At 40.6% G+C, this 26,598-nt stretch overlaps 1 protein-coding gene across 7 annotated transcripts in view; it reads left to right on the top strand.

The window, feature by feature from the left end:
* ADGRB3 (adhesion G protein-coupled receptor B3) overlaps positions 1-26,598 on the top strand; it is a 1,441,017-nt gene that overhangs the window by 1,327,289 nt on the left and 87,130 nt on the right. For 5 of the 7 annotated variants that reach the window (XM_075340250.1, XM_075340247.1, XM_075340253.1 and 2 more), the window contains 2 exons: positions 5,266-5,364; positions 5,735-5,906. In XM_075340250.1, the coding sequence (XP_075196365.1) occupies positions 5,266-5,364; positions 5,735-5,906 (271 nt within the window). The remainder of the gene's footprint in view (positions 1-5,265; positions 5,365-5,734; positions 5,907-26,598) is intronic. The other 2 variants (XM_075340252.1, XM_075340251.1) reach the window with 1 other exon arrangement.

The following is a 26,598-nucleotide window of genomic DNA, read 5'->3' as shown; positions in this document are numbered from 1 at the left end:
GGGATATTTTATTCACCATGTTCACTTTATGGTAAAACTGATGTGTCATTATGATGCCTGAGGTCAGTATGCGTTTGTAGACACCAAACAGGAATAGGTTTACTTGTATGTAAGGGGTTAAAAAAAATTCACAAGCTTGTCCAAAAAAAGTGGCGCATATTTTGCGCCATTTTCCAAAAACCATAGCGTTCTCATTTTTTGGGATCTGAGGCTTAGTGATGGCTTATTTTTTGCGTCTCGAGCTGACGTCTTTAACTGTACCATTTTTGCGCAGATGCTACGTTTTCATCACCTGTTATTGCATTTTGCGCAAAATTTGCGGCGACCAAAAAACGTAATTTTGTTGTTTGGAAATTTTTTGCCGCTACGCCGTTTACTGATCAGATTAATTAATTTTATATTTTGATAGATCGGGCATTTCTGAACGCGGCGATACCAAATATGTGTATATTTTTTATTTTTTTAACCCTTTAATTTTCAATGGGGTGAAAGGGGGGTGATTTGAACTGTTAGGTTTTTTTAGTTTTTTTTTTATTTTTTAAAACTTTTTTTTAACTTTTTTTTTTATTTTACTAGTCGCCCTAGGGGGCTATAGCGATCAGCAATCCGATCGCTCTGCCCTATCTGCAGATCACAGCTACAGAGCTGAGAACTGCAGATTTGGTACTTTACTTTACTGCCGGCTGTATTCCGGCATTGAGAGGAAGTGACTCATGTTAGCTACAGGTGTCATCACATGACCCTGTGCTACCATGGCAACCACCAAAAGTCACATGATCATGTCACGTGACTTCCGATGGGGGCGGGGTAAGTCACTGTCCAGGCGGCGCGCATATACATCTCTCTGCCAGATTTTGGCAGCGAGATGTAAGGGGTTAATGGTCGCGGGTGGAAGCGATTCCACACACGACTAGCAAGCACACATGTCAGCTGTTGAAAACAGCTGATATGTGCGCAGATCGCCGCGACCTGCCCACGGCAGGGGGCGGAGATTAACCTCACACGATCCATGACGTACCCAGTACGTCATGGGTCATTAAGGGGTTAGTTAGCTTGCCAATATCAAACTATACAATGAAATGTGTGCCTGAGCAACTTCTTTATATATACATTTTGAAGAACAATGCATATTGCTGTACTTTAGTTTTCTACTTCTGAATAAGTCTTTTGAAATACAGGTGTTATTGTTGTGTAACAGCTTTCAATAAAACAAATGTAAAAACAATGGATGAAAGTGCATTCATAATAAGCATTTATTGAGCAGCATTTCGTACAGTCTTTCATCGGGCTTGGAAACTAAAAAAACATGAGCATTTGCTGCTTCTTGAGTAACATGATTAGTCTTATATTAGTTTTGTATTTATTTTTTTATATCTTTATAAACTTGTAGATCAGCAGAGCATTTTTCCTATTTGCCATACCTACGACAGACCTTGAGCCTTCTGTGTACGGTCAACTCAGTTTTTAGATATTACAAACAGGGTTTTGTCTATATTATTCTATTATAGCATACACAAGTAATTGTAACCTGTAGTCTCAGTCATTACTTACACTTTGTTCAGCAAATGACACACTTTTTATCGTATAGTAAGAAAAATACCTAAAAGTAACATGTTAAGTCTTTAGACCCTAAATTAATATCATCTATGCACAGAAGTGGTAACTATATATTATAGATCCATTTATCCACTTTCTAGCCATTAGCGAATATTTACTCAAATGAGCTCCCAAGGGCTAGGCGTACACTCACAGCTCTCAGGCCTCTCTGCCTCTTTCTCCTCTCTGCTGCCCCAAGGATTGATAGCGCCTGTATAATATCTTGGGCGGGGAAGCACGTTACAAAGAAGAGTCCCTAACAGTAAGTTGGTGGTAGGAGGAGAAAAAGGGAGAGAGGCTGGAGATCGCTATGTGCCGGCCAAACTTCTGGCACTTGCCAGCTTATTTACATAAAGATTTGAGGATGGATTTCTAGAAAATAGGAAAATGGACTTCTAAAACAGAGGTAGAGGCAGAATCAGCTGTACAGATGCTTTACATAGATGACGTTAGTTTATGGTCTAAACATTTGCTGATAGGTTTCTCTTACACAATGTGAAATGGGGCCTGATGGAAAAAGAGGCTTCGAGAAAAATGCAGAGTTGGCGTCTGCAACAAGCAGTAAAGTTCTGACAATGAATTGTACTGTAAATTAAAGAAAACTAAAATACCCACCCCTTGTTTTGTACTAAATGCAATTATTAAGCCCCAAACTATTTTACTACAAAAATAGTCTTAAAAAATGAGTCAAAATATACCTAGGGCAGATCTTGAAAGGACGTGACAGGCATCTAATAAAAAAGAACTCAGGTGTCATGTTCCACCTCCTCGCGGCTCATGTTAGCCATCAAACAATTTTCCAATTTTACAAGTGTTCCTTGAACTTGTAGTAGGGTCTGACAGGAGGAATATCTTCTTTCGTATCACAGCACTGTTCGTATATAAATTTTGAAATGAGTGATTTTCTTCTTTAATGACACATACTTTTTTGATTGCCTTTCTTTAAATATTGGTGCCACTGAGAAAAAGATGCATTTGATGAAGCAATCATAAAATTAGGCACATTTAGCCAGTATATAAATTATCTGGAGAGAAAAGAATTCCCTGTAGAAAGTGATTATTTGTCATTTGCAATGATATAATTCACAAAATAAGCCACCTGTGGTCTACTGTCATGCAAGAGAATTTTGGATAAATGCGTTGCATATTTTAATCCTGTACTGTGTACAGTAAACATTGAGCTAATTAGTTACAACTGTTTGTTCTCTGATTTTATTTTTATCATTGAATTATAATGAGGAACGAACAATAAAAATACTTGTTGAACGTACCAATTAAGTCAAACAGTTTGCATATTACACACTTATGAAATGTGTTTATAGCAGCAGGAAGTGACATAGGTTATATTCCCTGTGGAGCCGATTCCTCCAGTATTAGTTGATGTAGGACACGAAACATTATATTATGAAAGAGATTAGAAAAGTTGGGCTTGTTTAGCTTAAAAAAGGCGTCTCAGAGGGGACATCATTTACATGTATAAGTATTTGTGTGGTCAAGGGCTGGCACATGCTTTATTCCTTCCAGAGAACTTAGAAAGGACTAGAGTACATTCATTACATGTGGAGGAAAAGTAAGTCTGGCATCTAACTAGGAAAGGGTTCTTTACAGTTACAATAATTAGCCTTTGGAATACTTCACTTCTAGAGGCAATAAGTGCAGTCATTATATCACTTTTTTCAAAAATGGCATTGTGGGTTATGAATAATTTAGCTATGCATACAGTATAATTGATTGAGACATATTGAACTTGTTGACTTCGATATTTTTCCTGGAAGCCCACCGCTTAGATTTTGAATGGATGGATGGTCTTCATTTCTTATTGTTCCCACTGTCAGGCACTTATCTGATACAATTTGGCAATTTTCTTTATTGAGAGATCATTATTGATGAGGTGAATGATGCTACTTCTCATTTCTTTGGAAATTTCTTTCATAACTGCTTCTCACTTGGAACCAGTGATCTATCGCTTTGGAATCAATCTGATAACACACTGAGCTGTTAGGGAATGTAAGAACAGGTTGTAATTTGTAGTATACAGGAAGAAAAAATGTTTTTAAACATCATGTTCTAAACAGTAACAATGCAGTGACATGACAAAAATCTGCATAGCATCATATGCTAAATAGTTGCAAGTCAAACTTATGTAAGAGATAGCCAAGATGATTGTCTATAAAATTAAGGTAGTCTGTGGTTGATGAGATATGTAGCCTGAAAGTCAACAGTTCAAAACATGAAACCCTTTTGTTTTTCACTGTAAGTAGTGTGTACATTAAAATACTCAATGGATACTGTCGGGTGCCATTTCCACTGCTACTCTAATCCACTCCTGCATCATTGAACTGCAGCTCTGACTTGACTGTTCATTGTTTCATTTCTTAATGTAAGTCTATGAGAATCTTGTTATGTGTCTCATAGACTTACATTGAGGAAGTGACTTCTGGTCAACACAGTAAACACTGTGGGAGCTCTCTGGTCACAATTGTGATCACAGGAAGCAGTAGAGCACCGGTGCAGCACTGGAAACGGAAAAAGACAGTGACAGATAAGTACTTTACAAACTATACACTAACTACTGATTGCTGACAGATAAAAAATGCCAGAGTGCTCCTTTAAGTTAACTTTCTATGCCACGATATCTTTCTTGTGTGTTAGTTTAAGAATGGTGGCTACATCAGAACATCTTTTTTCAATGTATGTAAATATGTAACAAAGCCACTAACTCTTCAGTAGGTATAATAAGGTTGAGGGAGTAAACACTAAGCCATAGCTGCAGTTATCCAATATGTTTCACAGAACAATCACTAAATATGAAAGGTTGTGCATTTATTTGAAAGTTTTTATTACATAGATGTATCTACCCTTAGCTTTTCTTCAATTTGGTTCAGTATTCCATTGTAGTATACTAGGAAAATCATTGTCAGACTGCAATTCGCAGTGACCCCACATGGAAACATACAGCATAAACATCTCGTGACAGAGTGTAGTATTGCAAAATAAAGTTTTCTAAAAAAAAATAAAGTTGGTAGAAATGCGTCACACATCACGGGATATGATGAGCCAAAAAAAAAGTGAAGAAGGACACATCTGTATATAAATTGTGAACTGATGCTTCTGCACTGTTTAGCAAACAATAACCATATTCAGCTATGATAGATCATTAAAGTTCATTCACTTAAATCCTACATTCAGGCTGTCCTGTTTGGGATTATTTGATTTCATATTTAGATGGTATCACTTTTCTTATTATCAGTGTTAAATCATGATCACAAACATTTTCCAATGTCAAGAACTAACCCATATGAGCCTGAATATAGGACTGTCATCATATGTCTGATTTTGCACCTGCTTTTGTTAAGCTCAATGTATATTCAACTGCTTTACTTTTGCAAAATGGGATCTTCTCACTTTGTAAAGAAAGACACAAATCCTGCATGCATGAATGAAATGATCCTTCTTGTATACATAGTAGTTATCACAAACTATTATTTCGATAAATATATCTTACAAAAAAAACCCAAACCCTATCCATTATTAAACAAATCGATGCATTCATCATGTTACGTATGCATGAGATCTTATTTAAAATCAATCAAAGAAATCTACAGCAGCAATTATTTTGGTGACAATTGAATACTTTGTTCTTTTTGTGGGTGTTCTGTTTGTTTGCAGTCAGATGAGTGAGCCTCATAGCGGTTTGACGCTCAAATGTGCCAAGTGTGGAGTAGTTTCAACAACAGCTTTGTCAGCCACCACCGCCAGTAATGCCATGTTAGTCTAAATCATTTACATCTTCTTGTTACAAATCTTTTACCGTGCATGTCTGAAAATAGCCTGATACAATTTGTGTTCTTCTAATAATAATACGATGTCTTTTATGTTGTTTTTCTTTTTCTTTTTGCTGTTTTTAAACATTAGCATCAAAATATTAAATTTAAGTAAAGAAAAAAAATTTGCATCAGCAATAACCCCTTCAGTTGCAAGATGGTCTTAGTCTAGTATTGTTAAAGACCTGTCGTAAATAATCCACAGGTCATCTCGGCTCTGAAGGGCGTTAGCTGTTAATTTTTTATTCTTATTGTATCATAATTCTTTGCAATGCACAATCTGGTTCAGCAAACGACTATTTCTATCTGAATAGGGCATCCCTTTGGAGTTCTTGCGTTGTCCTCCCACTCCTGGCTTTGACGTGGATGTCCGCTGTTCTGGCAATGACAGATAAGAGATCAATATTGTTTCAGATACTCTTTGCAGTATTTGATTCATTACAGGGATTTGTCATTGTGATGGTCCACTGCATTTTACGAAGAGAGGTGAGAAAATCATTTTCTTTGCTTACTTTATTAGTATTAGTTACATTTCTGCTGCACATCATAATTAATTAATAATTTTACCTAACTCTATCAGTGCAGACTTTTACTAAGACAAAAGGTAAGAATTGTTATACCACAGATCAATGCATCAATCAATTTTAACTTCTCACCTTTATTGGATTTCAGTTTAGCATAGGATGAGGAAATCACACGCTCAGTATTCATGTCAATTACACAATACTTCCGAAAATGAAGAATAGCTTTATTTTTTACTGTATATGTTGATATCAAATAGACTTGTATGGTATGGTTTACTCTTTACACCTAAATATAAACTCTAAAAACCTAAAAAAAATGGCTATATAATTAGCATACATGATGTCTGATAGTGGCACAGAAATGGGATTAATAACATATTTAGTGGGGCCGTTCAGATTGTTTTACCGAATGTATAGCCCAAACATATGTGACTAATGGACAATTGAGTTGCATATTCCTACAGTTGACTATTACTGGAAACAAAAACATATACCCTGATTTTTCATTTTTGTTTCTCCACTTTCTGGTGTAATTTAATTTTTTTTAGTGGCTTTAGTACATGCGCTCCCTTAAATTTTTTCCCCAAGTTTTTTTTATATTGGACGGGACAGATTTGCTGATCAAGATATTTTACCCCTCCTTTACACATCTATGTGTCCGGTACGTGTAGTTTCCATTTCCCACCGGAAACATGATCACACGTAGACCCATTAAATTCAATTAGTTTGTGCACACGTCTGTGTTTTCACATGGACCGTGTGTCCGTGTGGAGCACACGCGTGTCCATGTGCTTCACACAGTAACATGTCAGTTTTCTCCGGCAGAACTAGTATCATATAGACCGCACACTGATGTGATCCATGTGACAGGTAGCAGAGAAAACACCTGTCCCTTTTACTTACCTGTTTCCGGAGCTGCTGTCTCCGGCACTGCTGTTGTTTCCGGGTCCCACTCATTATGCTTATGCATATTCACTGCACTGAACGTGGACCCTGAAGTAACAGCAGCGACGGAGTGCCAGGGACAGGTAAGTATACCAGGTCATGCTGGCTGTGTGCTATTTGGATGTCATACAGCCCACAAACAGCACGTGGAGAATATACACACGAACACACGAACAAACATATTCTTAGACACATTCAATGACTGAGATTCTTGCCCAATGTCACATTTTTTGTCGCATAACACCCCAGTCCCTTCTTGAAGTTTTTCATTTGGTGTATTTTTAGACAAACTTGTGACTTTTAAATAAAAAGTCTCACAAAAAATTGTTAATTCAAAGTTCAAAGCATTTTTGATTTTGTGCTAACTTCATGAAACACATTAAGAATTTCTCACAAAACTACTCAGTGATTACCACAATATAAAATAAAAAAGAAAATTACTTCAATAAATCATAAATATGCATAAGTAGCATGTATCAGACCCTGGCTGTATCATTTCAGCCATACATGTTTCAGTCTGACATACTATCATGCTGATAGCATGTATCAGCTGTCAGGTTCCTTTCACTATAACACCCCCCAACACACACAGTGAAACAGTTCTCTGCTATGAATGATTTTTAAATAACTAAAAATCTACTTCATAATACAAAGTAAAGAAAAGCATATCTTAAATGTCACTGGGGACCAAGCCACACAAGAGACTAGTCGGAGAGTAGATCTCTGGTGGCTTCTCCTTGCCCGCTGACAATGGCTGACAGGTCTCTCCCTGCGTATGTATATAAGTAGAGACCATTAAATCAGTGTCAGTGTGCAGGGGAAACTGCCATAGACCTGCCTTTCTGGCTGGTTTTGTGTGGCTGCAGCATTTCATAGTGCATTCATGGCTGAAATCATACAGCCAGTGTCTAATACGTGCTGCCTGTGGATCGGGCAGCATGTATTAGGGCTCATGCGCATGTTGTGTAATTTCATGCATTTACACTGCGTATTGCACTGCAGCGTAAACGCATGCGTCCTGCATCCCCTGCACAATCTATGAAGATTGTGCATAATCCATGCGCATGTTGCTTTTTTGAACACAGCAATTTGGGTGCTAAAATTTTGATCCAAATCCGTGTGCTCAAAAATGCAGCATGTCAATTATTCCGTGCGCTTTGGATGCTGCTCCCACTCTGTCTATGGCCTAAAACACACTTCCGCAAAAAAAACGTCCGTATGACACGGTCCGTTTTTCGGGTCCGTGTTCCGTATTTTTGGGGCATTTCTCCGGTACGTATGGCATCTGTGTGATGACGTATGCGAGCCGTGTGTACGTGTAAAATGTCCGTGTTTGTGTGTAAAATGCCCGTGTATGTGTACGTGGAATGTCCGTGTGGAATATCCGTTTGTGTGTTGCACAATGTCGTTGATACATGTCGGCTGACAGCAGACAGAGTTGCGCGATGAGAATGAACTCAGGTGAACTTCATTGTCATGCCGCGGCTGTCTGTGTGCCGCGTACTGATTAGCGGTCACCTGTGAAGGATTCACCATTGACCCATTGACCGCTAATCCCCCGAGTGACTGAAGTGAGCAGCCCTCTCTCATACTTACCGCTCCTCGATCACCAGCGCGGCGAGGAACAGCTGTGCAGAGAGTACGCGGCAACAATTACTTTAAATATGCCGGCCGCTCATTAATCAATCTCGTATTCCCTGCTTTCCCCACCCACCGGCGCCTATGATTGGTTGCAGTCAGACACGCCCCCCACGCTGAGTGACAGCTGTCTCACTGCACTCAATCACAGCAGCCGGTGGGCGTGTCTATACTGTGCAGTAAAATAAATAAATAAATAATTAAAAAAAACGGCATGCGGTCCCCCCCCATTTTAATACCAGCCAGATAAAGCCATACGGCTGAAGGCTGGTATTCTCAGGATGGGGAGCCCCACGTTATGGGGAGCCCCCCAGCCTAACAATATCAGTCAGCAGCTGCCCAGAATTGCCGCATACATTAGATGCGACAGTTCTGGGACTGTACCCGGCTCTTCCTGATTTGCCCTGGTGCGTTGGCAAATCAGGGGAATAAGGAGTTATTGGCAGCCCATAGCTGCCAATAAGTCCTAGATTAATCATGTCAGGCGTCTCCCCGAGATACCATCCATGATTAATCTGTAAATTACAGTAAATAAACACACACACCCGAAAAAATCCTTTATTAGAAATAAAAAACACAAACATATACCCTGGTTCACCACTTTAATAAGCCCGAAAAAGCCCTCCATGTCCGGCGTACTCCAGGATGGTCCAGCGTCGCATCCAGCTCTGCTGCATGGAGGTGACCGGAGCTGCAACAGACACCGCCGCTTCTGTCACCTCCACGCAGCTAATGAAGGGAATAGCGCGATCAGCTGTATTCAGCGTTGGCCGCGAGTAACCTCAGTGACAGCTCAGCTGATCGCGCTATTGCCTTCATTAGCTGCGTGGAGGTGACAATTTGGAGGTGACGTGGAGGTGCCAATGCACCAGGGCAAATCGGGAAGAGCCGGGTACAGTCCCAGAACTGTCGCATCTAATGTATGCGGCAATTCTGGGCGGCTGCTGACTGATATTGTTAGGCTGGGGGGCTCCCCATAACGTGGGGCTCCCCATCCTGAGAATACCAGCCTTCAGCCGTATGGCTTTATTTGGCTGGTATTAAAATTGGGGGGACCGCACGCCGTTTTTTTTAATTATTTATTTATTTATTTTACTGCACAGTATAGACACGCCCACCGGCTGCTGTGATTGGGTGCAGTGAGACAGCTGTCACTTAGCGTGGGGGGCATGTCTGACTGCAACCAATCATAGGCGCCGGTGGGTGGGGAAAGCAGGGAATATGAGATTGATTAATGAGCGGCCGGCATATTCAAAGTAATTGTTGCCGCGTATTCTCTGCACAGTTGTTCCTCGCCGCGCTGGTGATCGGGGAGCGGTATGAGCCGGGGGAAGAAAAAAAACGAGCGCCAATGTAAGTATGACTGAGAACAGCAGAAGAAAACGTAAGTATACTGAATTTAATTTAAAAAAAAAGAAAAATAAGATCGCTAGTGTAAAAACACACACGCACGAAACGTGCTGAACACGGACATACTCCGTGTGCGGTACGTGCAGGCACGGACCCATAGACTAAAGCGGGTCCGTGCCTGCGTGCTGCCGGCCAAAAACGGACATGTTGTCCGTGTAGAAAAGCGCACACACGTACTTACCTCACGGACACACGTTCCGTGCGATTTTACGTGTGTGTGCCATCTACCATTGATTAACATGGGTTTCCGTGTGTACGTGTCTCCGGTACGTGCAAATACGTACCGCACACGTACAAATTACACGGATGTGTGTTGCGGGTCTATGGGAGAGGCTGCATCCAGAGCGCATGAAATCGGCATGTAATCTGCTGAAACACTGCATCCATTACACAGTGTTTCTGCAGCGATTTGAAGCGCACATGCACTGCCAAATCGCTGCAGAATATTCAGCAGTTAAGTGCGCACAAGCCCTCAGCTGTCAGGTTACTTTCCCTTTAACAACCCCCTACACACACAAACACAACAAAAAAAAAAGACCTCTGCTATGAATTAGTTTGAAATAACTAAACAATGTACTTTATAATCCAAAGAAGACATTATTGCAGTATGAAATCATCAATACAGCTAGCAGCAAAATGTATTTTATTGGCATGTAAATGCTGGGCTGAAGCCTAGCTGCTAAGTGAACTCCCTGAATACCTGGTTTGGCAAACAGAGTTTTCAGGACTGAAAAGTACACAGATGGCTGGAGACTGCTGTTTGCCATGGCACACATAAAAATCCAGCAAGGTGGAAAAATCTATATTAAAGTTTATATAGAATATGCAGATGACTTCATTAGATTGATCTCGCTATTAAAGAAAATCTGCAGCTCATAACATGAGTGTAAACATTTAACGCTTGCACAGTACAGCTGATTTCATGGCTAATCGTAGAATTAATGCTATAGAAAATACAAAACAATATAAGGCCCCCTTCACACGCACGTGAAAAAAATGAACCGTTTTTTCAGCGACATATTAAAGGGGTGGTTTGCTCCCCGTGTGCCGTGTTTGTGGCACATGCGTGTTCTACGTGTGTTATACGTAATAACACACAGAGAACGGAAAGTCCCGCCTTTCCTAATTCTTCCGGCGCTGTCTGTGGTGCTGAATGACAGTGTCCGACACAGGCCACGCCACGCTGACGCTGCTTCCGGCCCCCAGTAAAGAAGATGCGTTGTTCAAATTCACTGTGGGACGGATGCAGGTGACAGCCGCGGCAGAGACTGCAGGTATGGTGGAGGTGAGTATGTGTTTTTTTTATTTTTACAATGACACGTGTGTTTCTCCGGCACGTGTCACGTGGAACCGCATCCACACTACATTCGTGTGGTACGGGTGCGGGCTGCGTGACACCCGTGCTGCCGGAGAAAACGGACATGCCTCCATATGAAGCACACATCTGCTCCACACAGAGGCTCGGGCCAAAGGCTGAACACGTGCGTGCACATAAACCCTTTGATTTTAATGGGTATACGTGTGCCCGTGTGAACATGTGTGTGCACATAAACCCATTGATTTTAATGGGTATACGTGTGCCCGTGTCTCCGGTACATGCGGGAACGGACCTAGCACGTACCGGAGGCACGTGCGTGTGAAGGGGGCCTAAAAGGGATTCAGTTAACCAACACTTGTCAGTCATTTTTGGGGGTTTTGCTCAGTGTTTCCCATCTTTCAAAAGCCCTAATAATTTATTGTGATAAATATATGATTTTTATTTTATTTATTTTTTTTGCTTAATGAATTGTGCTTTTGAATGACACCTTAATATTAATTATAAAACTGCTAAATGGGAAAAAAAATATTTGCGGGGTGAAAATTATGAAAAAAAAAGCAAGTGCACCGTTTTTGTCTTTTTTTTTCTATTTTGTAACATTACTCTGCAGGTTTTAAATTAAAGGAAAAAAAATGATTAAATAAATGTAGTAAAAAAAAGCTTCCGGTGCACATATCTCATTTCAGTTATTCCAATATATTTCAAAAAGAAGCATTTTATGTCATTTTTAGTGATCTGTGGTGATTTTCCATCCATAACATTTACAATAATATATCCATGCCCTACCTCACGCACTCTTTTGCCCTTTTAATGACTTTTCAAACTGTAGGGCATATAATAAGCTGGAAATGTTCTAACATTCATCCCTTAACTTGCACTTTTTAATTGTGTAAAGGGAATATGTCATCAGATTTTTGTTTACTGTAGTTTTGGTAAAATCACTGTTTTATCAGCAAATGATCACTACAGGACTAGTAAACCTGTTACCATGTAGTCCTTCATAGTCATGAGCTCTGTATAACCCTGCTGTCATCACTGATTGGCAGTTTTTTGCCTATGCACAGTGTATACAGGACAGGAAGCTGTCAATCAGTGTTGTGAGTGGGATTATACAGAGATAAGCATTCAGAGAGCTGACAGATCTGCGGCAGATAAAATAGTGATTTAAGCAAAACTGCAGCAAGCAGCCCAGTAAGGCTACGTTGGCCCGATCAGTATTTGTTGAGTTTTTGATGCTGCAGAATTTTTGCACTTTACCTTAGTTTACTTGTGTTTTTTAATTGCGTTTTTGACACTGTGTTTTTATTGTATTTTTGACACTGTGTTTTTATTACACTTTTGATGCTACTTTTTTTTGTCTCTTTGGTGTGTCATCCTTTAAATAAAGCTGTGTTGTTTTTCAAACTTTTTTTGTGTTTTTGGTATTTCTGCCTCGTAAGTGCACCAAAAACGTACATGTGTTTTCACCTATGGAATTTCTGCATGTAATGCAAGTCAATGGGGAAATTCCGCACAGAAGACTCAGCGTACCTGCAAGACAAATTGGCATGCTGCGGCTTGGAAAAATGCACAGTTGGTCAGTTTACGCAGCGTAAAAAAGAAGCATGGTGGAAATGAGATTTTTGTTAATCCCATCCACTTTGCTGTAACTGTAAGATGCAGCGTTTCTGATTCAGGAAAAATAAACGCGTAAGTAACACTCATCGTGGGAATGTACCCTAAGTGATACATTGCTGGAATCAGTGTCTCTGCCCCTACATCATATCCTCTCAGATGAGGTAGTACACAACCTGGTGACAGTTTTTCCTTAAAATCTTATTCTGTCAGGAAATAAAACAACTGTGCCTTCTAGATATAGTCATTTTGCATATTTAATAATCCAGCTCACAAAGATAGTTACTACTGTAATTGTGGGACTTCTAAAAACCAGTTGCCTAAACTACATATTTTTAGATTTAATTTTACATAGCCTGCTCTTGTAACAGGACCTATCCTCTACAATAGCTCTATACCGTACAGCAGATTATAAATAATACCGTAAAATATTCTTGGAAATACACTTAGTTATGATGTGGTATAGATACCATGGTATGCTGAAACTATTCTCTGCTCACTTCCGTGAAGCAACCTTATTATTGCTAATTGGTGAGCTAGATGTTTTACTGACAAATGTTGTTCCACAATCTCTGTGTGATGATGGCACAGAAACAAAATTTCATGATGTTTCACAGTAGGCAATAATTGCCTCTTCTAACAAGGAAGTCGGTCATGTGGCGCTTTCCTTTCCCCACTCAATTTCTACTGTGAGTGTAATTTGGAATGACTATTGGGCCAGGAACCAGTCAGAACGGAGTGAAGCACTGAGGCTTTCTCGGCGGCATGTGGTTGTCCTCTGAGGGTCCACACTAGTAGAGCAATAGTCCACAGAGAAGTATCGGAGCCTACAAATTGACATTTTACAAGTACCAGTGGACCATTTTGGGTTTTTTAACCAATTTTTAGAATTCTTAAGATGGGTTATCTACAAAATGAGATGTTCATTTATTGACTGTATCGTCAAAAAAATAGTTCAGTTCCTAATAGTACACAGAGGCGGATTGTAGGCTGACTCAGACATCTCGAAAGCTGTAAACATAGCAGCTGGTGTAAAGAACAAAAAAATACCAAAAATGACTCAAATATAGTCATTGCCTTCTAACAGATTTGTCAGCTGTAACACTTGTTTGTTTGGTTTTTAAAGGGAACCTGTCAGGTCCTGTATGCGTCCTGTCCTGAAACACAAGCAGTTCTGGGTGCATATTACTAATTCCTGCTTAGCAGTCCCAGCCTCTAGCAGCATAGATAAAGGGATCTTTAGAAAAAGTATTTCTAAAGATCCTTTATGATATACTAATGAGGCCAGTGACTAGTCGCAAGGCCGTTAGTTCTCTTGTCCAGTCGGCCCCCTTAGCATGTGGGCATGCTAATATGCTAATGAATTCACACTATGAAGTTGGGTGTACGTGTGCAAACTGGTGTAGAGCCCATGACCGGAAGTCCCGAGACTTCTAATCATGCACACTGCGATGAAAACTAGTGATGGCAGCAGAGAGATGAGAACAACCATGCCTCTGACACTGCGCATTCAGTAGCTTCTTAGCTCACTCACAGGGGTGTGCTTACATTGCTAAGGGGGCCAACTAGCCAAGGGAACTAACATCCTTGCAACTAGTCCCTGCGGTCATTAGCATATCATAAAGGGATCTTTAGAAATACTTTTTCTAAAAATCCCTTTATCTATGCTTACTATAGACTGGGACAGTTAGATAAGGATTAGGAATATGCTCCCAGATGCTCGTGGTTCTGGGTGCATACAGGACCTAACAGTTTCCCTTTAACAAAGAAAGTACAAATGTAGCATCATTATGGGACAGCTTGACCACAGTGCAGGGCAATGAACCCGAAATGATTTTTTGGTTGTCAACATTCATCAGTCCAGTTCAGAAACACCACACATGGCTTCCAATGTGTAAAGATTAGATTTTTTATTTGCATGGGGTATGTGTCTTTCTGTTCTCAATGCATAAAAGTGGCCGACTGAACACGAAATAATATGTTCTCCCATGTGAATGGTATCTTATGTACAGCTTATTCCTGACACTAGACTCCTAGCTTAGTGATATCCTCGGATTAATCACCATACATAATATGTACTGTATAAAGGCCAACATTTTAAGCTTTTTTTCTCTGCTTAGATCTTACTTGCAGCAGAGCGCTTATCATTCAGGGGCAGACTGGCAGTATATGCATCTCAAGTAATTAAAGGTTCCTGGATCAATTAATTCAGTCAAAATGATGAGTGCTGTCAAAAAGATGACAGCGAGTATTTCAGAACTTGAGGACCTTAGCTTTTTAAAGGCTGATGTTAACATTCTAGCATTATTTAGAAAGTAACCCTGTGTATGTGTTTTAAGGGATGATGCCACCCCAAAAACTACTTATACAGGTATGTAAGCGTCTTAGCCACTATAAAAATCATACATGTAGTACAGAATTTAATGGTTTAGATGCCAGAAAAAAAATATTTAGTATGCAAATGAGGGGACTATGATTGCCAAGGACTTAAAGGGAATCTGTCAGCAGGGTTTTTGCAACCTCATCTGAAAGTAGCATGATATAGGCAAAGAGACCATAAGTTTGAACAATGTATCACTTAGATTAATAGTTGCAGCTATTCTGACAGTGAAACATTTTAGATTTAGCATGTAGCAGAGCTCTAAAGGCCCCGTCACACTAAGCAACATCGCTAGCAACATCGCTGCTAACGAACAACTTTTGTGACGTTGCTAGCGATGTTGCTGTGTGTGACATCCAGCAACAACCTGGCCCCTGCTGTGAGGTCGTTGGTTGTTGCTGAATGTCCTGGGCCATTTTTTAGTTGTTGCTGTCCTGCTGTGAAGCGCAGATCGCTGTGTGTAACAGCGAGACAGCAACAACTAAATGTGCAGGCAGCAGGAGCCGGCTTCTGCAGAGGCTGGTAACCAATGTAAACATCGGGTAACCAAGAAGCCCTGTCCTTGGTTACCCGATATTTACCTTCGATACCAGCCTCTCCCGCTCTCACTGCCTGTGCTGCCGGCTCCTGCTCTGTGCACATGTAGCTAGCTGCAGGACACATCGGGTTAATTAACCTGATGTGTGCTGTAAGTAGGAGAGCAGGGAGCCAGTGCTAAGCATTGTGCGCTGCTCCCTGCTCTGTGCACATGTAGTTGCAGCACACATCAGGTAATTAACCCCATGTGTGCTGTAAGTAGGAGAGCAGGGAGCCAGTGCTAAGCATTGTGCGCTGCTCCCTGCTCTGTGCACATGTAGTTGCAGCACACATCGGGTTAATTAACCCCATGTGTGCTGTAAGTATGAGAGCAGGGAGCCAGCGCTAAGCAGTGTGCGCTGCTCCCTGCTCTGTGCACATTTAGCTGCAGCATACATCGGGTAATTAACCCGATGTGTGCTGTAGCTAGGAGAGCAAGGAGCCAGCGCTCAGTGTGCGCTGCTCCCTGCTCGTGTAGCTCCGTGCGGTGGTAACCAAGGTAAATATCGGGTTGGTTACCGATATTTACCTTAGTTACCAAGCGCAGCATCTTCCACGCGGCGCTGGGGGCTGGACACTGGTTGCTGGTGAGCTCACCAGCAACTCGTGTAGCCACGCTCCAGCGATCCCTGCCAGGTCAGGTTGCTGGTGGGATCGCTGGAGCGTCGCAGTGTGACAGCTCACCAGCAACCTCCTAGCAACTTACCAGCGATCCCTATCGTTGTTGGGATCGCTGGTAAGTTGCTTAGTGTGACTGGACCTTAAGACCTGCCCTTGCCCACACTAGTCTTTCAGTGTACATTTCTATACACAGAAGCTGCTAATCACAGAAGGGGGAGGAATCAGACTAGAGCTCAGGAGCCTCTGAGACCTATTAATGATAAAGATAACTGGCTTAAGCTAACATTAAAGGTAAACAAAAAAGACTGTGATATAACAGATACAGGGCTGAAATCTCTTTTTTAACTCTTGCAGCATGCTGTGATCTGGTTACATTGTAGAAACCAACTGACAGAGTCCCTTTAAGGCGCCATTGTGTTTCCTCACCTTGCTCCCATTTTCCACTGAGCACTGTCATATACTAAATCAGCACCCTCTGCACCTCAGCGTAGATCCAGCCGCTCTTACATCATGTCATTTTGGGCTCTCATTGCTGCTTTTTGTCTACAGTACAGTACAAAGGGACCCGTAGATGAGCGTTGACACAGCCACTGTGCGCAGCTAACCTGCTGCAGTGTGCAGAAATGTTGCACAATGATCACTATGCAAATTGAGGGGCAGAACGGTGCACTGATCTTTTGGTCATGCCAGGGTGCACCTAAGAACAAACCAGAATTGTATAGGCTAGGGTACCTTAGTATACAAACCAGAATTTAATACCCATAAAATAATAACTTTATTAGTAATCAATTAAAAGATTTTCAATCAACCAAAACATCAAATATACAATCAATGTCTATCAATTTTACGGACATTATAAATATTTTTCTAACCCCTCCTACTATATTGATACACTGTTAGAGGAGGTAGGGTGTTTTATAGGGATATTATACCTTGTGGAGCACTGTTTATTTTTTATATTTGCTCCTTATGATATCTCTAAAACACACAGTAACAACTGGTTTTTTTGTGTGTGTATCATATATACGGACAATATAGTTAGTCCTTAGTATCGTTTACCTTTTCTACTATATCTATTCAATACTTGATTAGGGGGCGATGCTGCAGATACGAACTCATTGACACTGTGTATTGTCCCAAAACTTGGGACATAACCATTGTTCCTTCCTACATACTGTGGCTTGAAATCTTCATTTTTTTGTCTGTATAAATGTTGCTGTGTCTGGCAATAATGTGCTGATTTGATTGCACTTTGCACTTTTTTATCTTGGTGGTGGCTAGTCAATCAGGTAGTTAGGAACAGCGAGGGCAAGCCGCCGTGGAATGGGGGCATCACAAATCTAGGATGCTTAAAGCCCCATTGGTAGGTAGGACACAGATCAGTGACAGATATAACCCTTCCTGGTCCATATTATCAATACTTCATCTATACCACCCTCAGACCACTCCATAAGCTTTCCTACACCTGGCCACTCAGTGTGCACCTTCACACTACATGCACTTTTGTATGTTTGATGTTTGGTTGATTGAAAATCTTTTAATTGATTACTAATAAAGTTATTATTTTTATGGGTATTAAATTCTGGTTAGTGTACAGGGTGCACCTAAACCCATCCCCCCATTTGTGTACAAAATATTTTTTTTGTGCAACAGAACTCCTAAAATCTATGCAACAGGTGTAATTTGTATAGAGGATCAAGGCCGCTTTATAAGCGGCAATTTATCGTGCGATCGCACCCGCCCCCATCGTTTGTGCAACACGGGCAATTTGTTGCCCATGTCACACAAAGTCGGTAATGCCTGTCACACGTACTTACCTTCCAAACAACCTCGCTGTGGGCGGCGAACATCCTCTTCCTGAAGGGGGAGGGACGTTCAGCATCACAGCGACGTCACACAGCGGCCGCCCAATAGAAGCGGAGGGGCGGAGATGAGCGGGACGTAGCATCCCGCCCACCTCCTTCCTTACGCATTGCCAGCGGGATGCAGAAAAGCTGCAGTTCATCGTTCCCAGGGTGTCACACGGAGCGATGTGTGCTGCCTCGGGAACAATGAACAACCGGCACGCAGAAGGACGTTCGATTTTTTTAAATGAGCGACGTGTCAACGAGCAACGATAAGGTGAGTATTTCTGCTCGTTCATAGCTGTCACACGCTACGATATGTCAAACGATGCCGGATGTGCGTCACTTACGACGTGACCCCGACGACATATTGTTAGATATATCGTAGCGTGTAACGGGCCCTTTAGTCCCTTACATCCCTGTATAGGTGGTTTAATTAGCGTTTTGTGGATGACAGACTCCCTTTAACACTGGATATCTCAGAGATTCTATCCTACCGTAAAGAAGACATCATTACACTGCAGTGGTATATTTACAATCTTTGCTATAGAATATTCTATATAATGTTCACAAAGGTTTACCTGTTTTCAAAGACTAATATTTCCCTAAACTGCTTGTTTCCAAGATACCTGAACTTCAATTGGTTGACATTTGCTTAGTTCAAAACATATTGGTTGCCTTGACTACTAATGCTTTTACGGATGACAAAAGATGCAGTGCAAAGAATGTGCAATTTTGCAGTATTTCAGATCTTTGCAACATATACATATGAGACATATACTAAGGAAACATTTCACTGGTACTTACTGTACCCACTTGAAAAAAAATGCTAAATTCTTCTACTGAACATGAAAGTCCTTTAGTGTAAATATTATTATAGATTAATAAAATGGCACGGCACCGCACGTCATTTAGTACATTTATTTATTTGATTAGAAACTATGCTAAAATTTACCAAAGATTAAAATCATATCAATTTTGTGCAATGGGAAGAAAGGCATAAAAATTGCTAGGAATTTGTTAAGAAAAAAATATCTAACAGCACTCTTTCATCTAGAACATTAAGATTGCCAAAAATTGTGCATTCTGAGGACAAAATAGCGGACACCTTTAAATTATTTTATGAGTTTAACATGCTTTTAGACTCCCTTAAACTCGCAATCTTAAAGGAAATCTATCACCAGGTTTTTGCTTCCTCATCTGAGAGTGTCATACTGTAGGAAATAAGACCCTGATTCCAATGATGTATCACTTAGTTTACTGGGTGCAGCAGTTGTGACACAATCAAAGTTCTTAGTTGTAATATGAAGCAAAGCTCAGAAAGCTAACTCCACCTACACCAGGCTTCTTATGTACCTTGTCTATTGCAAGTGAGCTGCTTATCAAAAGAGGGGATGTGGTCGGACTAGCAAGCACATGACATGTAGTTCTGGGAATGATAAAACCTTCATTAAAAGTATACGACAGAACACAGCTTCACAAGTGACACATCCCTGATGTCTGTGCTTTAACCCCTAGAACATTCAGATTACATGACAAAAACTTGCTGGCAGATTCATTTTAGAGGGAAGCTAACATCAGAAAGTGACATATTTAAATGTACTGGTGAAAAAAGTATGTTGCCAATGTTTTTTTATATCACAACTTTTATTATTTAAGAAAAAAAGAAAATGAGAATAAATATTACCAGTAGTAACCTTGCAATTTTCATATTTTCCACTCGGGCCTTTTAGACTTACACTTCCTGCCCTTTCAGGAAGTTTTTGTAGCAATATTGAGAGAGGCAGGGCAATATACACAGCTGATGGCACAGGATCCACCAATCACAGCAAGCGATGTCACATCTCACCCTACTCTCCATCCAGATCAAAACAGTTCCCTGTGGGAAAATACCTTGTCTACAAAATGTATAAATACTCTGCTACTCCTGTTGGTATCTCTTCTTGCTATGAGGTGTGCTCACCCCTCTTCAGACTAACCTTGAAAGATTTCAACTCCATCTTATCCACAGATGGTAAAGACCTTCTATTATGCAGTAGTTACTGCCCCATCGCTCCTAGTTTTCGAGAAACTTTTGGGTAGGATAATAGGTGTCTTGTTGTTATGCATCATTTATCCAGACCAGATGAATTTCATCCATCCAGGTTAATCCACACTATTTTCTATGCTAGAAGAGTTGCCTTGATGCGCCTGACAAGTCACTAAATGTTTTTGCTAAAACTAGCAGGCACTATTTGGAGGGCATTGTGGTAAATTTTGATTTCCTACTTCAGATTACTCCAGCTATTTAAAGTTGATTCCTTCTTCCATTAGTCAGAGCCATTGGAGTCCTTCTGAAGGCTTCAACATAAACATCTCTCCCTCATTATTTATCCTTATAAATGAAGACTCTAATCCAGTGTATAAGGGTCCCGTTACATGTAGCGACGTTCCTGCGATCCTGACAACTATACGACCTTGTCAGGATCGCTGGTACGTGGCTACATGGTCACTAGTGAGATGGCAAATAGGCAGATCTAATTAACGACGCAGCAACTATATGGCAATCCATATAACAACCTCGGCGGTCATTGGGATCCTGCCATACAGCAGCTATTCTGACAACTCAGACCTTGATAGAGGTGTAGTGTTTCCACCCAGGCGTGCCAACGAGGTCACTCGTCGTTGTTATAACGTCAAACACAGCGATGCATGCTGCCCAGTGGGACACCATCGATCAAAAATGAACCAGGATGTTCAGGTATGATCGGCGATATCGCAGCGGGGGGGAGGGGCAGTCGCTTCTATGTGTCACACGTAGCGAGATCGCTAGCGAGGTCGCTGTTGCGTCACAAAACCTGTGACACTTCAGCAACCTTGCTAACGACATTGCTATGTGTAACAGGGCCTTAAGGCAAGATCCTGACTTTAATAATATTTCCTGACTTTATTTCTATTTTCAATCACTTTGGTGAATTATTCAATTTAAAAATAAATCTAGACAAATCAGTTGATCTCAAACTTTTCTTTCTTGAAGGAATGCCCAAATTCTAAAAAATAGCACCGCTTCCAAAGAGCCAAATACTTTCATTAGGTATCTTGGTGTCCAAATAAGAAAAAATCCTAACTAATTATATTTTATAGTTTTTACCCTTTTAGCAAAAAGCTGTGTTAGTCCACACACAATCATGTTCAAAAGTGATGGTAACTTGTCCTGTAAAAGAAGTATTTCTTCAGGAAAATTACTGCATTTACACATGCTTTCTCATACACATGTTTATTTCCTCTGTGTGCATTGGAACAACACAAATAAACAAAAAAAAAAAAGGCAAATTGGATGTCATGTCAAACAAAACTCCCAAATGTGCAGGTCAAAATTGTTGGCACCTATCCAAAATTGTGGCTAAATAACTTTGTTTCAAGTATGTGATGCTCGGTCAAACTGAACTGAGGCAAGTAACAAGTGTCTGTAATATGAAAATCACACCTGAAACCAGATAAAATTGGGAGATGTTGACTATCTTTGCAGTGTGTCTGTGTGTGCCACAGTAAGCATGGAAAACAAAAACAGAAGAAAACTGTCTGAGGACTTGAGAACTAAAATTCTTGAAAAATATCAACAATCTCAAGGTTACAACAAGTTCATCTTCAAAGATCTGTTCCTTTGTCCATGGTGTGCAGCATAATCAAGACATTTACAACCCATGGCACTACAGCTAATCTCTCTGCACATTGATGGCAAAAACATTAATGAAAGGTTGCAACGCAGAATAGTCCAGATGGTGGGTAAGAAGCCCCAATCAAGTTCCTCAAAAAGTCCATCTGTCCTGCAGGCTCAGGGTGCATCAGTATTAACGCGACCTATCCATTGACATTTGAATTAAATGAAACGTTATGGCAGGAGACCCAGGAGGACACCACTGCTGACAAAGACATAAAAAAGCTAGATTACAGTTTTTCAAGATGTACGTGAGTAAGCTAAAATCCTTTTGGAAAAGCGTTTTGTAGATAGAGGAGACTAAGATAGAGTTTTATTCTTAAAACACATCATTTTACTGGCCTACAAAGAAAAAACACAGTACCTACAGCCATATACAGTGGGGAAAATAAATATTTGATACACTGCGGATTTTGCAAGCTTTCCCACCTACAAATAATGGAAAGGTCTGTAATTTTCATCATAGGAACACGTCAACTGTGACAGATAGAATAAAATAAAATCCAGAAAATCACATTCTATGGTTTTTAACTAATTCATTTGCATTTTATTGCATACAATAAGTATTACATCCCCTACCAACCAGAAAGAATTCTGTCTCTCAAAGACCTTTCATATTTTCTTTAAGAATCTCTCCTACTCTGCACTCATTACCTTTATTAATTGCACCTGTTTGAACTCATTACCTCCATAAAAGACACCTGTCCACACAATCAATCACAGTCCAACCTCTCCACCATGGCCAAGACAAAAGAGCTGTCTAGGGACAAAATTGTAGACCTGCACACAGCTATGATGGGCTACAGGACAATAGGCAAGCAGCTTGGAGAGAAGGCAACAACTGTTGTTATTAGAAAATGGAAAAAACACAATATGACTGTCAGTTTTACTTGGTAAGAAGCTCCATGCAAGATCTCGACTTGTGGGGTAAGGATGATTCTGAGAAAGATAAGGATCATCCCAGAACTACAATGGAGGACCTAGTCAATGACCTAAAGAGACCACAGTCTCAAAAATTATAGTTAGTAACACAATACACCATCATGATTTAAAATTCCCCTTGCTCACACCAGCACATGTCCAGGCCCATTTGAAGTATGCCAGTGACCATCTGGAGGATCCAGAGGAGGCATGGGAAAAAATGATGTGATCAGATGAGACCAAAATAGAACTTTTTGGTATCAACTCCACTCTCTGTGTTTGGAGGAAGAAGAAGGGTCATTACAGCCCCAAGAACACCATCCTAACCATGAAGCATGGGGATGGAAACATCATACTTTGGGGGTGCTTTTCTGCAAAGGGGAGAGGATGACTGCACTGTTATGAAGGGAGGATGGATGGGGGTCATGTCTTGTGAGATTGTGGCCAACAACCTTCTTCTCTCAGTAAGAGATTGAAGATGGGTCATGGCTTGGTCTTCCAACATGACAATGACCCAAAACACACAGCCAGGGCAACTAAGGAGTAGCTCTGTAAGGACCTTTCAAGGTCCTGGAGTGTCCTAGCCAGTCTCCAGATCTGAACCCATTAGAAAATCCTTGGAGGAAGCTTAAACTCAATATCGCCCAGCGACAGCCCCAAATCCTGAAAGATCTGGAGAAGATCTGTGTGAGGGATAGAACAAAATCTCTGCTGGAATGTGTGCAAACTTGGTCAAGAACTACAGGAAACATCTGACCTCTGTAATTGCAAACAAAGGTTTTTGTTCCAAATATTAAGTTGTGTTTTTCTATTGTATCAAATACTTTTTTTCATGCAATGAAATGCAAATTAATTTTTTAAAAATCATACAGTGTGATTTTTTTTTATATTTGTTTTATTCTATCTGTCACAGTTGAAGTGTACGTACCATAACAATTGCAGACCTCTCCATTCTTTGTAGGTGGGAAATCTTGGAAAATTATACCTGTTCAAATACTTATTTTTCCCACTGCATGGTGGAGGTTTAAACATGTTTGGGGTGCATTTGCTGCCTCTGGTACTGTGTGTTTTGATTGTGTGCAAAGCATCATGAAATCTGAAAGATAATCTGAAGCTTACCAAAGGATCTTGTGTCGCAGTGTAGCGCACATTGCGCCCTTGGTCATGACTCTTCCAGCAGGACAATGACCACAAACAAACAAACAAACTTAAATCCCATTGAACACCTGTGCAGAGATCTTAAAAGTGCTGTTGGGAGAAGGTATTCTTCAAATCCTTCAATTATGGGAGACCTGGAGCAGTTTGCAAAAGAAAAGTGGTCCAAAATTCCAGTTGAGAGTTGTAAAGAGTTTGATGATGGTTGTAGGAAGCAATTCATTGGAGCTATCTATTTTAAAGAATGTGCATCCAACTTTTAAGTTGAGGGTGGCAACAATTTCATCTGGCCCATTTTTGCGTGAAATTATGTCCAATTTGCCTTTTTTATCATTTTTTTTTGTGATGTTCCAATAAACACCAAGAAAATAGACATTTGTATAACAAACCATGTGTAATTGCAATAATTTTATGGGAGAACACTTTCAGCCATGACTGTAAATTATTTTCACTCTCTTTTGCATGGTTAAGAGAAATGTCCCTAAACCCTATATTTTGCCTAAAGTACTTTATACTATGCCTGTGGTTCCCCTAAAAATACAGTACCTGTATGCTTTCTTCATCATTGCATACAATGATCTTTTAATATCACAGGACTTTAAAATGACCAACACTTTGATTTAAAATACTCATACTACCTAACAATTTGAGGGTTCCTGAATTTTAAGTCCATTATAAAACCTTACATTTGTGGTCATAGATTGGATTAGTGGATCTACTCAGTCCCATCAGGAGGACATCTCCTATTATGAAATAAAGCTTCAAAACTAATGTGGGTTCAATGCATGAAAGGCTTGATAATGAGATTTTCACTAATATGAACCTCCACAGCCTTCTCTGTTTGGCAGTACCTTAAAGGGATTAAGAATATGATAAAATTACTTCCCTGGTATGATTCAAATTTCAGCCCCGGCTAGTCACATGTCTGGATGGGCTGAACACTGAAGATATTCAGCTTCCGTGACCTGTGTTTTAACTCACAAGATCTGTATCACATTTCCTCATTCAGAGGCCAGAGCAGGGTTCTGATGTGTAAACAAATGTTTTACTCACTTTGTGCTGGAGAAGAAGATCTCTAGTTTTATCTTCTTCCTTAAGTCTCATAGCTGTATGGTAGAGCAAGGAGACTAATGACGTCCAACTGGAAAACAAACATTGAGAAGAATGAACCCAGACATCCTGAAATTATGAGAAAGAGAAATATATATTCACATATGACATCCTATGATTCTAGCCACTGACTAAGGTATGTGTGATATAGCTCCTTTCAGTTGACACACAGGTCTTGGGAGCTACACTGATGAGCAAAAAGGTAACAATGTTTTCAGCTTTTGACTTTCAGACTCCATATCTCATCATCCACTACAGCTTTGAACCTAAAGGGGGCTTTACACGGTAGCGATATCGCTAGCAATTTCTAGCGATATCGAACGTGTAAGTACCCACCCCCGTCATGCATGCGATTGTTTGTGATCGCTGCCGTAGCGAACATTATCGCTACGGCAGCATCACACGTACTTACCTGGTCGGCGGCGTCGCTGTGACTGCCGAACAATCCCTCCTTCAAGGGGGAGGGACGTTCGGCATCACAGCGATGTTACCGCAACGTCACTAAACGGACAGCCAATCAAATGGAGGGGCGGAGATGAGCAGGACGTAACATCTCGCCCACCTCCTTCCTTCCGCATTGTGGCTGGTGGCAGGTAAGGAGACGGTCCTCGCTCCTGCGGTGTCACACATAGCGATGTGTGCTGCTGCATGAGCGATGAACAACATGGATAAACAACCCTTACCGATTTTTGAGTTTGGGATGACCTCTCCATGGTGAACGATTTTCACCATTTTTGAGGTCGCTTAAGGTCGCTGGACTGTGTCACACGCTGCGATATCGTTAATGACGCCGGATGTGCGTCATTAACAACGTGACCCCGACGATAAAACATTAACGATATCGTAGCGTGTAAAGCCCCCTTAAGACTACCATCATTTTATAGACAATCATCTTGCATATTTCATACATAAATTTGACTTGCAACTATTTAGCATATGCAGATTCTTGTCATGTCACTGCATTGTTACTATTTTGCTCCTGGTGGTGGCTAGATCTTTTTCTTTCTAAATACTACAAATTGAAAACGTTTCTCACAGGTTGAGGTTGAGTTCCAAGCAAAAGTTCATTGTTTCAAATCAAGGAGCAGCCATCAAAAAGAATTCCCAAGAAAAGAGAAACAGCATCATCACGCTCATCAATAGTGGTCTCTCGGCCAAATTGTATCATGTGATTGCCATGATAGTTGGAAGAATACGTAATGAAGTCCACCATTCATTCAAAAGCCAAGAGGTGGACATCCAGGCAAAATATAGAAGTCAACAAGTTGGCTCATCAAAAGGTCTATCAGTACTGACGCCACAAACATGGCAGTAGAGGTAGCCCGCATGCTTCGTAGTAGTGAGATCACAGACATCCATGCAAGCACCATGTGATTTGCATTACATAAGTCTGGAATGGTGGCCTGAAAAAAGGTGAAGTAGCCT

The sequence above is a fragment of the Anomaloglossus baeobatrachus genome, chromosome 3 (assembly GCF_048569485.1).
Source record: "Anomaloglossus baeobatrachus isolate aAnoBae1 chromosome 3, aAnoBae1.hap1, whole genome shotgun sequence".
Classification (NCBI taxonomy): domain Eukaryota; kingdom Metazoa; phylum Chordata; class Amphibia; order Anura; family Aromobatidae; genus Anomaloglossus; species Anomaloglossus baeobatrachus.
The sequence above is the reverse complement of the archived record's forward strand: the minus strand, read 5'-3'. Positions and strand labels throughout refer to the sequence as shown.